The sequence below is a fragment of the Sciurus carolinensis genome, chromosome 12 (assembly GCF_902686445.1).
Source record: "Sciurus carolinensis chromosome 12, mSciCar1.2, whole genome shotgun sequence".
Taxonomy (NCBI): Eukaryota; Metazoa; Chordata; class Mammalia; order Rodentia; family Sciuridae; genus Sciurus; species Sciurus carolinensis.
Genome location: NC_062224.1, coordinates 59,616,969 through 59,631,752, shown reverse-complemented (window position 1 = coordinate 59,631,752; position 14,784 = coordinate 59,616,969). Strand labels below are relative to the sequence as shown.

Below are 14,784 nucleotides of genomic sequence, written 5' to 3'. Positions count from 1 at the left end.
AGAGAGAGAGAGAGAGAGAGAGAGAGAGAGAGAGAGAGAGAGAGAGAGAGAGATCTGGTAACACTTGAAAACAAAGCCTATGGCAGGAGGCTCAAGTGATTGCTCTGGATATGAACCAGGGAGCTCCTGAGTCATTCCTACATCTATTTTCAAACAGCAAGGAGAGAGACCCTTATAACAAGGCGTGACATCCTGAAAGGCCAACTGGAGCTTCTCTTGGCTTCCATCGTTCTAGCAATTATATCATGGTTCTAATTAGAAAGTGGTTATTAGTTTTTCCAACAGCACTGCTAATCCGGCTGTAAACCAGTGCCAGAAACACAGTTTATAGAGCCATAAACAGCCCCAGTAATGGTTGCAGCTATTTGTGCAGAGCAGTAAATATTTCGGTTTGTTGTTAAACAAAAGAAAGATTGTACTTTTCTTTTTTGGAAAGGAACGTAAAGAAAGTGAATTCAATTTCCCCCCACATGCTATGACAATTGTGGTTCCTGCTCATTGTCAATTAGATTCAAGGTACAAATATTTAGGTTGGGCAAGCAGATGGCCCCACAGCTGCAGGCCATAAAGTTCCAGTCCACTTTAAAGTAAACACTTGTACGTTTCCCAGTTTACATGGTGAGTGATTCACGGCTCCACTGCCCCAGCCTCCGAGGTAGGGATGTGCCCCCTCAGGGCAAGTCGAGATTCCAAAAGCAATCACCTGTGTGCCACAGATGGGGTCTTCACAGAGGTACACGCCTGGGGATTGGCCGTCCTGCAGGCTGCCAGTGGCCACCTCAGACAGTAGGTCCCGCAGGTTCTCTTCTTTCCCCCACACCTCTACAGCTGAGATCCGGACAGAGAAACGGGCTCCTGTCTTTTCTTTCCGTTCATTGATGAGCTTAAAGAGCCAAGAGATGGCACAGGGAATGATGCCAAGGTTCTGCATAGAATCGTCCTTCCCAATCATGGTATAGGATTTTCCTGTGGGAGCACAGAAAGAGGGAAGAGCAGTCTGATTGTTCAGACGTCATGCCATATGTAGAGTCCCCCAAACAGATGCTAAGGATGCAGAAGGAAGGCATGGGGGGTGATCAAAAGGGAAAAGGAACTAGAAGGTGAGAAAAAGTGCGTGCATTTGATGAAAAAAAAAGCATTTCCCAGTACTAGTGATGAAATGGCTATAATACAGAATGTGAGAGCCCAAACAAATGACAAGATGAAATCACGGGACACCTTGAAGAGGATCCCACTTATCGCAGGCTATCCAGTTTCTGCATTGTTTTACATAGAGTGGGAAGGCAGAGACTTTTCATCACTGTTACCGTTCTTTTTACAGCCACCCCACAGACTGAATCCACATACACTTTATATCCTTTCTCAAGTTAAATGCTGTGTATTTTTTTATAGCATGAGCAAATTCCATTAAAACCTGGAGGCCTGCTTTGATCCAAGATCAAGAAGAGAAGGAAGGGGTAGGGAAGACAGAAGTGTCAGTGGTACAATGGGCTTTCTGTCCTGGATAAGAACTGACTCCAAGCCTTCTGCAAGGCCTCTGGGGCAAACTCTGCCTAGGGGCACTTTCTGGGACTCCCCGAATTACTAACTTATCAGGCACATAAGACAAGGTCTGATGAGCAGATAGTAGGTCACAGATCAGGATTAAGAAGGGACAGTGGGGAGATTCAATGAAAACCCTTGTAGGTGTGTCTTACTCCCTCCTTTCTCAAATGCTTCAGCATTTGAGAGATAGTGTCTGGATTCTGGGAAGCAAGGATGGCTTTTTCCGATGTCCCCAGACAGAACCTAACATGACACTTGACTTTGCTTAGAGGTGGTTACTATGGCTCTTCTATTGGTTCTATCTACCAACTCTAATCCTCTTGGCAGGGGAGCTTCCCAAACAGTCTCTGCTGAGGAAATGTACATTTTCTTGCTTGTTTTCTGAGTTTGACTCTGACCTGGACTAAGTGGGAGTGACCCTGCTCTTCCCTTATTTCTTTCCTGAGCTTGAAGGCTAGAGGAATGGGTATCCACTTAAAACAGACACCTACATTTCAAAGGTGGAAATAATTGTTCTCTCAGCACCTTAGAGAAATTTTGTCCTTCCTTTCATCTGGGACTCTGGGACTAATACAGAAGCATGGATGGGGTGACAGGGTACCCAATGAGCAGCATGAGGAATAAGTTCTCACTAACCCAACTTGGCATGGCCGAAACAGAACACGCAGCCATCTGCCCCATTGACCACAGACTGGATCACTTCTGCAACCGTTCCAGCACACACTTCAGCCTGTCAGACACAAGAGGAGATGTGAGCCATAAATGGACCATACAGTAGAGGCACCATTAATAACATAAAATTGAGCCCACCTTCCTGGGGCTTAAAGTCTCAGGATCATCGCATTCCCAGATGGATCCGCCTCTGCTATGGTGCTCGAGAGGAGCTCAGAACCCTTGGGTACCCTCGCTCTCTTGCAAGCCTGAGCATTATTTGAGCAAGCCTGCCTGCTGCTACTTGGTGCTGCACTTGAGCAATATCCAAGGACCAGGTAGGTGCAGGCAGCAGTGGGAGTATGTCCTCTTTTTCAATCCACATTCTCCCCTTTTCAAAACAAGTCTTTCCTTTCTTTCTCTACACATCTACTCGTTGTGTACAGCATCAATCGCCACTTGTCAGTAAGTTATTATGGGTGTTCTTTAGCCTATGCCTGTCTCATCTCCAATATGATTATTAAATCCTTAGACAGGAAACGGATTTGATGACTTTATATTTCCCCATTAACACCCAATAATAAACAACAGGAATTCAGTAAAGTTTCTGGACCAACTTGGGGATCTGGGAAATCTCTTTCTGGTTAGCATCTTAAGTTTCTGCAGCAGCAGGAGGACAAAATCATTCCCTGTGTCCTGACACCCTCATTTCTATCTTGGGGCTGGAGTCGGAGATCACGGAAGCATTGCTGGGGCTCCGCGGTCATCAGGGCAATGCACCTCCCAGTGGGAACTTGAAAACCAGCAGCCTCAGCTATGAATGTCCTTATTCAGCTCCAGGTTTCAGCAACACAATGAACCTAAGTATTTGGAAATCAATTTTCTCTCCCAAACTAAAATTGAAAAACCACACTCCCAACAATTGTCAATTGTTCCAGGGTGGTCGCCTCAGCAACTCTGCCTGGGGTTCCCCCTGGGCCAAGGGGTGGTGTGACAGGGCTGCTGTGGAAACCACAGGATCGTTCACAACCCCCAGGACTGAGGCAATGACAGCCTGGCAGTAGACCCTGAGATGGAGGCAGCAGAAGGTTGATGGAATTCGCCAGAGGCCCCTCTGTAGAGCAGGGGGAAGTTATTGCCCAGTGGCCATTGGTGGTCTTTGGACATGAAGCGACTGGGGGCTGGGAGCCATACATAAAGTGAACTATTAGATTCTTAAGTCAGTTTGTGTGTGGACCAAACTGTCATCTGCACAGAGACCAGGGGACAAAAGAGACACAGGAGTGGCCTAACCAGGCACAGAGTGGGATAGGCAGTCTCTTACAAAGTTCCCTCCTGGCTGTCCATCCAGATTGGTCAGTAAATTGTCCACCTTATGATTGTTAAGAGCTGACAGTGACCCCAGGAGGCCCCTTGCCACCTTCCCTCATGGGCCTAGAGAAACAGGTAGCACAGACCTCATGGGCAGGGCCTGGTCTGCCGGAGCCTCCAACTCACCCACTTGTCTGAGTCCTCCCCTAAGCCAGATCCAGCCGAATGTGTCCCAACAGAGTGCAGCTAGTGACTGCCTAGGTCATTTAAGGGTAATAAGGATGGCTCTCAAGGGCAAGGAGGAGAAAGCAACGCTGTAGTCACTGCTTAGCTTCAGAAGCTGACATCCTTAGAAACCGGGAGAAAGCGTAGTTCATAACCGTCTGGGGTCATCGTGGTGGTTGCTGCTTCCCAGGAAAGGAACTGAACAAGATCCGCTCTGCACATTTGTCTGTTTTGGGTTTTGGCGTGCTCACCTTGAGGAGCTGAGCTGGCCATGACCAAGCAGCATACTAATGTTAACAATGATGATATAATAGTAAAGCTAGCTATCATTAATTGAGCACTTGCTACTTTCCTGGCTCTGTGCTAAGTACCTCATTTGTATCAACTCCATGAATCACAATAGCCTGATGAGATAAATTTTATCTGTGTAGTCCTTTGACAGATGAGTATACTGAAGTCCAGACAGGCAGAGAGACTTGCCCAAGGACACGCTGCTAGAAAATGGTGGATAAAATGGGTGAACAAGGCACACCATACTGAGCAGAATGCAGAAAGGTTAATGGGGAGGATCTAGGAAGGAGGTCTGCTCAGGAAACAGGTCATCAAAAAGTGACTTACTCTCTGGATCTCAGTTTCCTTGTCTATAATGTGAAAACAGTAAAGTCTCCATTTCCTACCCCCACAGAATTCAAGGGAGAGTCAAATAACTATGTATATGAAACTTCCTGAAAACTGCAATTTTTTATGGAAATATAATAATATTAAGCATTGAACAAATTGAAATACTCTGAAAGAGAATGATACTACACTATTGAGCATACTGAACTTGGAAAACAAGTGCAAAATGTGTTAAACAAAGACTAGCAATAAAAATGACTCCTTTTTCTGAAACAAACTTAAAATCATTAATAGTCCACACATAATTTAGGGTTTTCTTTGGAATTCTTAACAATTTACCAAGATCTGCTTCAGAAAAGTTTTAGCTGCTGTTAATTAAATTATTTGTAGATCATTTATTAGATCCAATGTCAGGTTCAAATTTCTGAGCCCATTGGGTGGTATAACACAAAAATTGAACAGAGGAACCATAGAACTTATTCATAAAGTATTTTGTCTTTTTATGGCAACATTCTTTGGGAAAACCACATGCTCAGCTTTTTTAATGGATGGAGCCTAAATATGCTCTGCGTGCCTATGTTGTAATTCAGGATCCTGTGGGAACATCATTACTTCCTACACTAAGACTATGGAGGAAATTAACAGGTTGCAATTGGTAACTACTGCTGCTGTTCTCCAGTTCAGTTATAGGCTATCACCATACTATGCAGAATTGTGTAAATGTTGGAAAGTACTAGAAACCTATTAGGAAGGTACAGGTGTCTGATGCCACAGTGTAGGCAAGTAGGCCACCATTTACTTAATAACCTGGTCAATGTGTGTTTGCAAGTATGTGTGTGTGTGTTGTGTGTATGTGTGTGTGTGTATTTATTTTGGCACTGGCGATTAAACCCAGGGTCTTGTATGTGCTAGTCCCCAGCTAAGCTATATCTCCAGCCAGGGTTATTTATTGATTTCTGCGATTAGTCCCACACTCAAGTCACCACCCCTAATCCCCACTCCCTTAAGGTAGCAGGCACCATTTGGTGCCACTTAGAGGTCCACATTCACATTCCAGGAGACAATCCCAGTAGGAATAGATGTCTATGGGAAGTTTCAGTTGCACCATCTGGGAGGGTCTGCAATTCCTTTGTTGCCTATGGTCCAGGAATCTTAGCTCCGTGGACTCCCACCCCCACTAAGTAATGTTGGTCATAGATTACCAAAAATGGCCCCAGTTCTCCTTCTCACCCTGTGTGCATGCTCCTTGCAATGTGACTTTGCAGCTCATCCAGTAAAGAGGGGTCTCATCCCCACCCTTGAATCTGGACCAATAAGAGGCTACAGAATTGCATCAATTCTGTGCATGGGCCTCAAGAGGCCTGTATAGTTGAGACCTGGGCACTGCTATGAGAACAAACCCAAGATAGTTTGCTGGACAATGAGAGACCACGTAGAAGAGAGATCAATTGACCCAACTGATCCAGTCACGGCTATTGTAGGCCAGCCTACGGCCAGTCAACTCCAAACATGTGATTGCATACAGCCAAGATCCTCGAAGCTGCCTATCCAATCCACAGCTTATCACAGACACACAAGGGAGTCAACCTAGCTGTAGAACTGCCCAGCTGACGCTGGACGACAATAATAAATGTTTGTTGTTTTAGCACTGAGTAGCGGGTTGAAATGCAGCAGCAGGGAATTGATATAGCAGCTATCCCTGAGCCCCTTTTATTACCCACTACTCCCCTGATCCAGGTCACGGATGCATGTCAGCCTCAGTTTCCCTGTCTAGCACTCCAGCTCCTTATTAGGACTACAGATCTGCCCTCAATACCAATGGGTTTATATTGGGTCCAAGGACACAACCTAATTTTAACCCAGCTCCCTGAAGCACTTTTTCCCTTCTTACATGCCCACATCCAGAAGCCTAGGCAGGCATAGAGTCTGACTGGACCAATTACCAGTCCCTTGAGGTGATTGTCCCTGTAACTTCTAATTCCTACTGTTATCTTCTTGCATCTGTATGTCGAACACTGACATATAGTAACTCAGAAGGACTGAACTCTTCAATGGAACACAGAATGATTCCTAGAAGTCACTATGTGGGTAGAAGAAATGGTCTGTCAGAGTGTTCTAGAAGACATCCTCCCAGCTCCCGGTCCTGGTGAATAAGTCAAACCTCCTTTATTCAACACTGTGGAGTCCCAGAGGAGTTTATACTCACCTGTGAAGCATCTTGTGGAAAAACTGCATCAAAGGCAAACATCTTAGGAGGGACCTGGTTGCTTCTCTTTTGGAAGGCATTTTGACCTCCACAAGTCAGGGGATCATACAAGGTGATCTGCTTCTTCCGTGGATCCACCTTTAAGAAAGAGCTGGATTCTGAAGTATCACGAGCCAGCGTGGAACAAATACGAAGCATGACTTTTACCTGTTAAGAAAGGATGATGGGAAGCAACATGGATTAAGATAGCTGGATCCTTACATACCCATGTGATATAAATATTCATGACAGCATTGAACTTTTTCATGATATATTATGATGAACTGTACAATGAATTAGCAACCTAATCCTCACTGGGTCATGGAAAAGCTGATTTATTTATAATTACCAGGTAGAATATTTTGATATATCCATTACTTTAATACAGAGATGGTACATCCTGTTCTTTGTCTTCCTATTAATATAAATTAAAAATTAACTGTGCCCTGGTGGCCCAATTACTTAGATGAAAAGCTAATCTGGACTGTCAAGCTATAGGGGCTGGTGTAGTTCCCTTGAAGCTTGCAGATCAATAAACCATGCACATAAAAGTTAGCTCCATAATTTACTCCCCAGCTCGGCTCATCAGGACTCTGGGAGACAAAAATCCACAGTTATTAGTGTCATCATTAAAGGCCTGTGAAATGGCCTGTTTTTAATGGCCAGCATTTGAAATGTGTTCCAAGGGGGCAGCAGTGATAAAAGACTGGTTTGCAACATATTATTTGGGAATCCCATTAAGTGAGTGCAAAGAAGTTGTCATTTCAGGGAATGAAAACACTTCTCTGTAGGAAACAGGAAGTGGTGCCCTTTAACCCATGTTCTGAGTCATTGAACATGAGCAAGTCCAGTGCTCTTGACCAACTCAGCCCCATCTCATGGCTGAGTGTGGTGCTTGTGGAAATGCAGAAATGAAGCCGAAGTCATGCACTGATCTGCAGCAACAGTCCTGGGAAATGGACATTCGCTCTCTTACCATCTATTTACTAGGTTGCTGGTTCAGTCCACTTTCTTTGAGTAACTACTATGTGCCAGGCACTGTGCTACGCATGAGGGATGCAAAGATATGTAATGCCTAAAGTAACAGATGCACACAGATAATTTCAGTGCTATAATTTGGCACATTGTGAAGGTATGCACAATGATTATTTCTAAACTCTTGCCCTCATGCATAATCAGTTTTCAGGTGTGATGAAATCTCCATCATATAATTTTGTGGGGGGAGTGTTTGTAATTTTTTAAATAAAATACCTCAAACAAGTAGAAAAGTTCAGAGAATAATGTATATTGCGCACATGGAGTGAGGTCACCCTCGTGTCCATCTCAGCTCTGTCTGCTGAGGCCTGGGGACTAAATTGCAGTGTACAAGGCTGAAACATAAAGAATTCCAAGGGTGCTGGGCCCATCATATGTCTAGCACTGGGCCCCAGATAAACTCATCTTTATAATTTAATTATGATATTTCAGTGTGACTCTGGAGGTCAGGTGTCACAGTGGAAGGAGCCCAAATTTGGGAAGAGATTGACCTCTCGGGATTTATATCTTGGTTCTGCAAGGTTGTAGAATGATACCTGCCGTTTTCTGAGGGTCAATTGAGAGCCAGGACTGTGCTATTATCTACATTATCTCATTGAATCCAGTGCATAGATCCAGACTTGTCAGGATTTTACAGAATAGAAAACAGATGTTATTTAGTTTGCATCAGATCACTGAACCTGGTGGGTGATGAGATTGGGCTCTGGTCCACCTCCAAGGCCCATAGTTTTTCCATCTTGTCAACTTCTCAGAGCCTCAGTTTTTTCAACTGTTTGCCAGGAATAACAATGCCAGTCTTATGGTACTGGTGTGAAAATTCAATGGATTGGCGTGAGGTGTTGAACATGGTTCTGAGCACGTGGTAGTTGTTGAACTCTTGTTCTTCCTTCCTCCATCTTCACTTGCCTCCCTCTGGACATCTTATGATTTCTCAATAATGGAATTCATGATAAGGTTTGATAACAAACTCCTTGCCCTGGATGTTGGGTACCATGGAGGATCACTGCAGATAGGACTCATTATTAAGCACAAGGACAGGCAAGGCTATTACTAGGAAAGCACCATTGAATCCCACCACCATTGCATACTGGATAATAACGACTGCATTCATCTACCTTCCATTCTGGTAATTTCCTGATTTTCCAGGAGTCACTATAGTCTGATTTCAGTTCCCTTCTGTAGATTTGCCCCAGTTACACAGCAGGGGTGCCACAAGCATGTTTTCTCACTGCAACTTTTGGTAGGTGACTGGGGCTTCAGTAAGCAACTCTCCTCAACCAGCCCTGAACAGCAGAGGTCATGGATGATGCGAAACCAGGCAGAACTGATGGAGCCACATGGCCGACTGCTTTTCTATTTCACAATTTTGCATGCCATTTCTGGGTAACCAGAGGCGCTGAATGTAAAATGTGAACAAAGCCAGGCAGGAGCCCACGAGGAGAAGCAGGAGAGCAGGGGCTGAATTAGCCAGCCATTTGTCCAGGAGGAGTGCTCCTGCATCTTAACTAAGCTCCAAGCCTGTGGTTCATTTTCTACAGATGGGCTGAAGATCTCAGCCCCGGGTCTGGCCAGAGATACACAGTTTTTAAAAACTCCATTGAACCTGGGGTTGGGGGATGTGTCCTACTCCATTATTTTCTTTAAATTTATTTAAATAAATGGAAATTTTTTTCCCCTTAAAGGAAGGAAATTGGGTTTTTCTGCTTCACCTCTTTTGTATCCTTATTTCTTTAGTCCGGCACTCCACTTCCTGCTTAATCCTCTGTAATTAAAGTGTTTAGGAGATACTACTCATGATCAAGAAAGTCCCTCGGATTTCTTGCCAGAGTCCTTGCTTTTGTTACAAACATTGTTAAGTTTTTGGCAACACCAATTTCAATCAAGCCTCTCCTGCTGTTCTGCATAGAAGGTTCAGGCAGCTATTCACATGCACTGACAGCCCTCCTGCTTTCAGGGTCAAGGGGGACAGTCACTATGTCACTCCCAAGGGGCACACCTGGAGGATTGGGACCCAGAAGCTAAAGGAACAGTCCAAGTGGAAGCAAGGAGGGCCTGACACCTTGATTCAAGTGAGAGGAGACTGGCACTTTTTGCACCCAAGTCCCCACCGATTGGGACCCCACGTTGCCTCGTTTGTCTAATTATTCTGTGGCTGGTGCGACACAGCTGTTGCTCTGGGCCACAGTTGTCTTTATGCCTTGCTCATTAATCATTTCAGCACCTCCTTCTGGACGGTGTCATGAGACCCAGGGAGAAAGGAATTGTGAGAGGTTCGCTGAGAGGCGGAGCCTGGCTCCTGAGCTACACAAACACTCCTTCAACACAGAAGGTCCCGGCTGCCGCCCAGCCTCAATGGAGGCTAATGAGAAGAGGGCCACATAATCACGCACGGTTCCTGCTACGCATGAGCATGGTGGAAGACATTCCTGTTTGTCCCTTGTTACAGAGCGCCAGCCCCATGGTGCACACCTAGATATGCCCTTCTGGCCTGTTTCTCTACGCAGATACTGTCCAGCGGGAGACTTTCATTCAACTCTAAGATTCAGGAGAGTTTTGGGCAACTTACTGTTAGTAGGCTCTCTCATCAATTAGAATAAGATTGTGCATGATGATAAGGTAGTGGGAGAAAGAATGAACTCTGTTGTGCCTGTGCTTTGTTTAGACTCCTGTGTGGGTGCCCAGAATGAAGGTCCTCTCCAGAAACTCATGAAGCCATGGGCTGTCCCCTGACCTGTACCTTGGTCTCAATCGAAGCTCAATTAGATGATAAACATTTTTTTTTCCTCTACAAGGTTACAGGCTACAAAGTTAAATTAACTACTAAAACCTTTCAATTCCTTTACATTTCTATACTGTAATTCCCTTTATACTGATTTTAAAGAATCATCTCAGTAGAAACCAGTCAAGGTACAGATGGATCAACCTAACCAGTAACACCATTTCATATCATTTTTGTCTCAATCCCAGCAGTATTAGAATTGAGGGGAGGGGTGATAATGGGAATTGAATCCAGGAATGCTTTTGCAACTGGGTCACATTGCTGGCTCAGCTCTTTTTATATTTTATTTTGAGATAGGGTCTCCCTAAGTTGCTTAGAATCTCACTAAGGTGCTGAAGCTGATCTTGATCCTCCTGCCTCAGCTTCCCGAGTCACTGGGATTATAGGCATGTGCCACCATGCCCTGCTACAGTTTTCTTTAAGTCTTCCATATCTGTTCTTAAGTTCTTAGAACCTGTCTAGAAACTTCTCAGAGGCAAATACAATAGGTTGGTTAAAACCTACCCACAGGTAGAACTGTGCAAAAGGGAAACTGTAAGGTTGTCAGTCGGGATTCTAAAACCAAAGGATAAGACAGATGTACAGCCAACTAGCAACTAACTCCAGCCCAGGATTCTGGTTGTCTCCTACGGAGGCAAGTGGCGTTGATGGGGACATCTGGATCCCCCATGGGGTATGAGCCTCAGGAATCTCATCATGCTTGTCTCAGCCTCATGTGGGAGACAGCCAAGTGTGGGCGAAAAGTCTGACTGAGGGTACCCCAACCTGCCCAAGGAAGGCTGCAGATGGAGGAGAGAAGCAGGGCCTTATTGTCCTTGGGACGGATCAGGAAGCCTCTCCACATGATTTGGGATAGGGTTCAACTGTCCAGAGAAAAACTCAGAGATAACAAGAGTTCATTGTTTCTAAAAGGTCCAGCTCCCACCTCACAGGAACAGGGTGTGATGGGCATCACAGTGAACCAGGTGCTAGGACTGGGATCTAACCCAGATGTCACCACCACTGAGTAGCTATGTGGGCCACCGAGGCGCCATCTTGTGTCCTTATCCCTAAAATGAGCCTGCTGTGCTACCTCCCTTGAAGGACAGATGTGAAGAACAAAGAGATAAAAATAGATCGTAAAGAATACATATGTAAAGTAGTACAGTCGCCCTTGGTATCTGGCTCTGCATCCACAGACTCAGACAACCGTGGATCAATATATTTGGAAAAACTGAATCTGTACTGAACACATACTTCTCTCTTGTCATTACTCCCTAAACAATACAGTATAGCAACTATTTACATAGCATTTACATTGTTTTAAGTATTAGAAATAATCTAGCGATTATGTACAGTATATGGGAGGATTTCACAGGTTATATGCAAATATTATGCCATTTTATATAAGGGTCTAATGCATCTGTGGGTTTTGGTATATTTGAGGAATCCTAGAACCAATCTTCCACATATACCAAGGGAAAACTGTATTATCCTAGGGAAGCAAGGAAGGAAAGAAGGTGTGGGGGAGGAACAAAGGAAGGAAAAAAATATAATTTTTTCTCAAATCAACCGGCATAACAAACTTTCTACATCAAATTAACACTGCCAGAAGTCTTTTCCTAAGTTGTGTGTGTGGTGTGTATGTGTATGCATGGTTTTTTGTTTGTTTGCTTGGTTTTGGTTTTGTGGTGCTGGGGATTTAATCCAGGGGTATTCTACCACAGAGCTATATCCCAATCTCTTTTATTTTATTTTTTATATTTTGAAACAGGGCCTCACTAAGTTGTTGTGGCTGATTTCCAATTCATGATCCTCCTGCCTCTGTATCCTGAGTTGCTGGGATTATAGGTATATGCCTTACTGCCATAGTTTAATATTAAAAAATTAAAACATGCCTGGTGTGGTGGTCATTGCCTGTAATCTGAGTTACTTGGGAGGCTAAAGCAGGAGGATTGTAAGTTTGAGGCCAGCCTAAGCAACTTAGTGAGACCCTGTCTCCAAATATAATAACAAAAAAATAAATAAATAAAAGCAAAATTAAGCATACACATACACAGAAATAAGAAAGAAAAAAACCAAAGTATTTTCTTTTTCCCTTTCACCAAATTAAAGAATATATAGTATTCTTAGATTTTTTTGTAAAGGTGAGTAATTCACACAAAATTTGATCTGAGCATCTGAACATTAAATGTGACACTTCTTATATTTTATTCCTTTCTTTTCTCTCTTGATCTGGCAATATGCTGGGTGTGCTCACACTGTCTGCTCATGGTACATGAGTCACTTTAGGAAAATCGCCAGCCATTCTAAGTAAGGCAATTGAAAAGATGGGAAACCTAAACAGAGTACGCTTCTCAAATGTGTTCTTTTCAGCACTCTCACTTTTCTGATCTACCAAGGAATCCAAGAAGTTCAGTTTCTATGTTACGGTTTTCTGACAAATAGAAGAGATTTTGATGAAATGCCAGTTTCCAAAAACTCTCTGCAAGGGATTAAGGGTACCATTTTCTACAGTCATTATTTAAAGAGCCCCTTTCTCTTTAAATAACATAATGTAAGATTATATTGGTAACCCAATATAACCCAGTGGGAGCACATCGGACCCCATAGATACGATTCTCCTCTCCCTTCTTATTTACCCAAAGAGCCTGCTTAACCCAATAGAAGAGGTGGACAACAATGCCCAGGTAAATTAAAATTGGATTTTATAAAGGGAGATAATGTAAATACCTTTCTGGTAAAACTTCTATAAAAAGTCTGAAATTACTTTTCCCAAAGAAAGATCGTTTGATTTCACGTGACTGGAAGGTTCCAGAAGTCATTTTTAAAAGATCACAGGAATCATATTCCAAATAGTACTGACATTGGAGGTCTCAAATAACTCCAATAGCAGGAAATATAGGGGAGAATCCAGAAAGCTGTATAATCCCTAAATTTAGAGGGAGCTTTACAATCTACCTTATAAAGTCATTCCAACAATTCATAATTCCCATTAGAATCCAGATCCACATGTGCAGAAACCCCAGAGATTTGAAGCACAGTTTTGGTGTTGGTTACAGAACAAAACTAAATGGGATTGGATTTCTTTGTATAAAAACAGAATAATAATCCTACATGACATATTCAAAAATCATGGGGTTATGTTCCCTTGGAGAAAGTCCAGAGATGTGAAGGGTGGGAAGGCAAACTCCAGGGTGCTGAGGTGTACTCCAGGCCTGTTAGGGGACAACACCCGCTACATATTGACATTATCAATCAGTCAGCCATCAGTAGCACCACCACAACTTCTTCACAAGTTTTACAAACCTTACAATTTACAAAGCACTTTCTCCTATCTAATTTCCATTTGGTCCCCCCTTCAGCAGCTCTATTAAAGAAATATTATAAGTATGATGATTATCATCCCTACTTTGAGGCCAAGGAGATGAAGGTTTGTGGTACTCAAGTGACTTGCCCAAAGCCCAATGCCTGGTGTTGGCTTTGACCTGCTCCTCCCATCCTGCGTCAGAGGAAGAACTGAAGCAGCTTTGAGGAGACTGTCCCTGTTGGGGTTGTTGGACAGAAGGCTGGTTTCTCAAAGGTGCCAGTAGGTGAGCTCATGTGGTGCCAGACAGCAAATAATGAGCAGTAATGCCATCAGAGGAGGAAGATTTGCATTATTAAGAGTGGGGCTGGGAAAGGTGACAAGAGGTGGCACAATAAGGCTAAGTGTGAGGGAGCATGTGCAAGACCAGGAAGTGGAGCCCTGGTAATGAGATGCACTCAATAAAGAAGTACTTCAGGGAGCAGAGGGGGCTGGAAAATTCCCTAAAGCTCTTCATCAACGTGCATCTGTCACCAGGCAAGCCCAGCAAGGGACTGCAGTGCTGGAGGGAGGGAGTATGAAACCCAGGAAGAGTCTTCCCCTGTGAGGCACCATTAATGGCTGGGCAGCTTTTAGGAGCCGGGTTCCTCATTCCAATTAGCGGGCTTGGGAAAGAGCTAGCCAGGCTGTGAGGGTGCAGACAGACACTTTCCTGGATCTGGTCTGTCAGAAAGGACTGGAACTCTGACAGTGGTGTATTTAGAAGACACCCCGTCTCTTAGCTCATTCTGCTAGGAAAGTTATTTTAAATGGATGAGCTGGTGTAAAGATACATCCTAGGAAATGCACCTTCAGGTCTGAAGTGAAGCCAGAAACAGGATTTTGAGGTGCCCCAAAGACACCCTTCAGTGTCAATGACACTCACTGACAGAGCTTCCTATGACTTGCATGGAGTTCAGTCTGGTGTTTGGAGGCACAGGCTCTGGAGACAGTCTCCTGGGTTTGAATTCTGGCTGTACCATTTACTGGTGTGTGCTATGGACAAGTGATTTAACCTCCTCTGAACCACGTCTACAAACTGGTCACAAA

At 44.0% G+C, this 14,784-nt stretch overlaps 1 protein-coding gene across 2 annotated transcripts in view; it reads right to left on the bottom strand.

Moving 5' to 3' along the window:
- The window catches only part of Kif26b (kinesin family member 26B), a 500,968-nt gene that overhangs the window by 93,062 nt on the left and 393,122 nt on the right, over positions 1-14,784 (bottom strand). For both annotated transcript variants that reach the window (XM_047521119.1, XM_047521120.1), the window contains 3 exons: positions 6,557-6,763; positions 2,182-2,275; positions 704-966 (listed from right to left, as the gene is read on the bottom strand). In XM_047521119.1, coding sequence (XP_047377075.1) covers positions 704-966; positions 2,182-2,275; positions 6,557-6,763 — 564 coding nt within the window. The remainder of the gene's footprint in view (positions 1-703; positions 967-2,181; positions 2,276-6,556; positions 6,764-14,784) is intronic.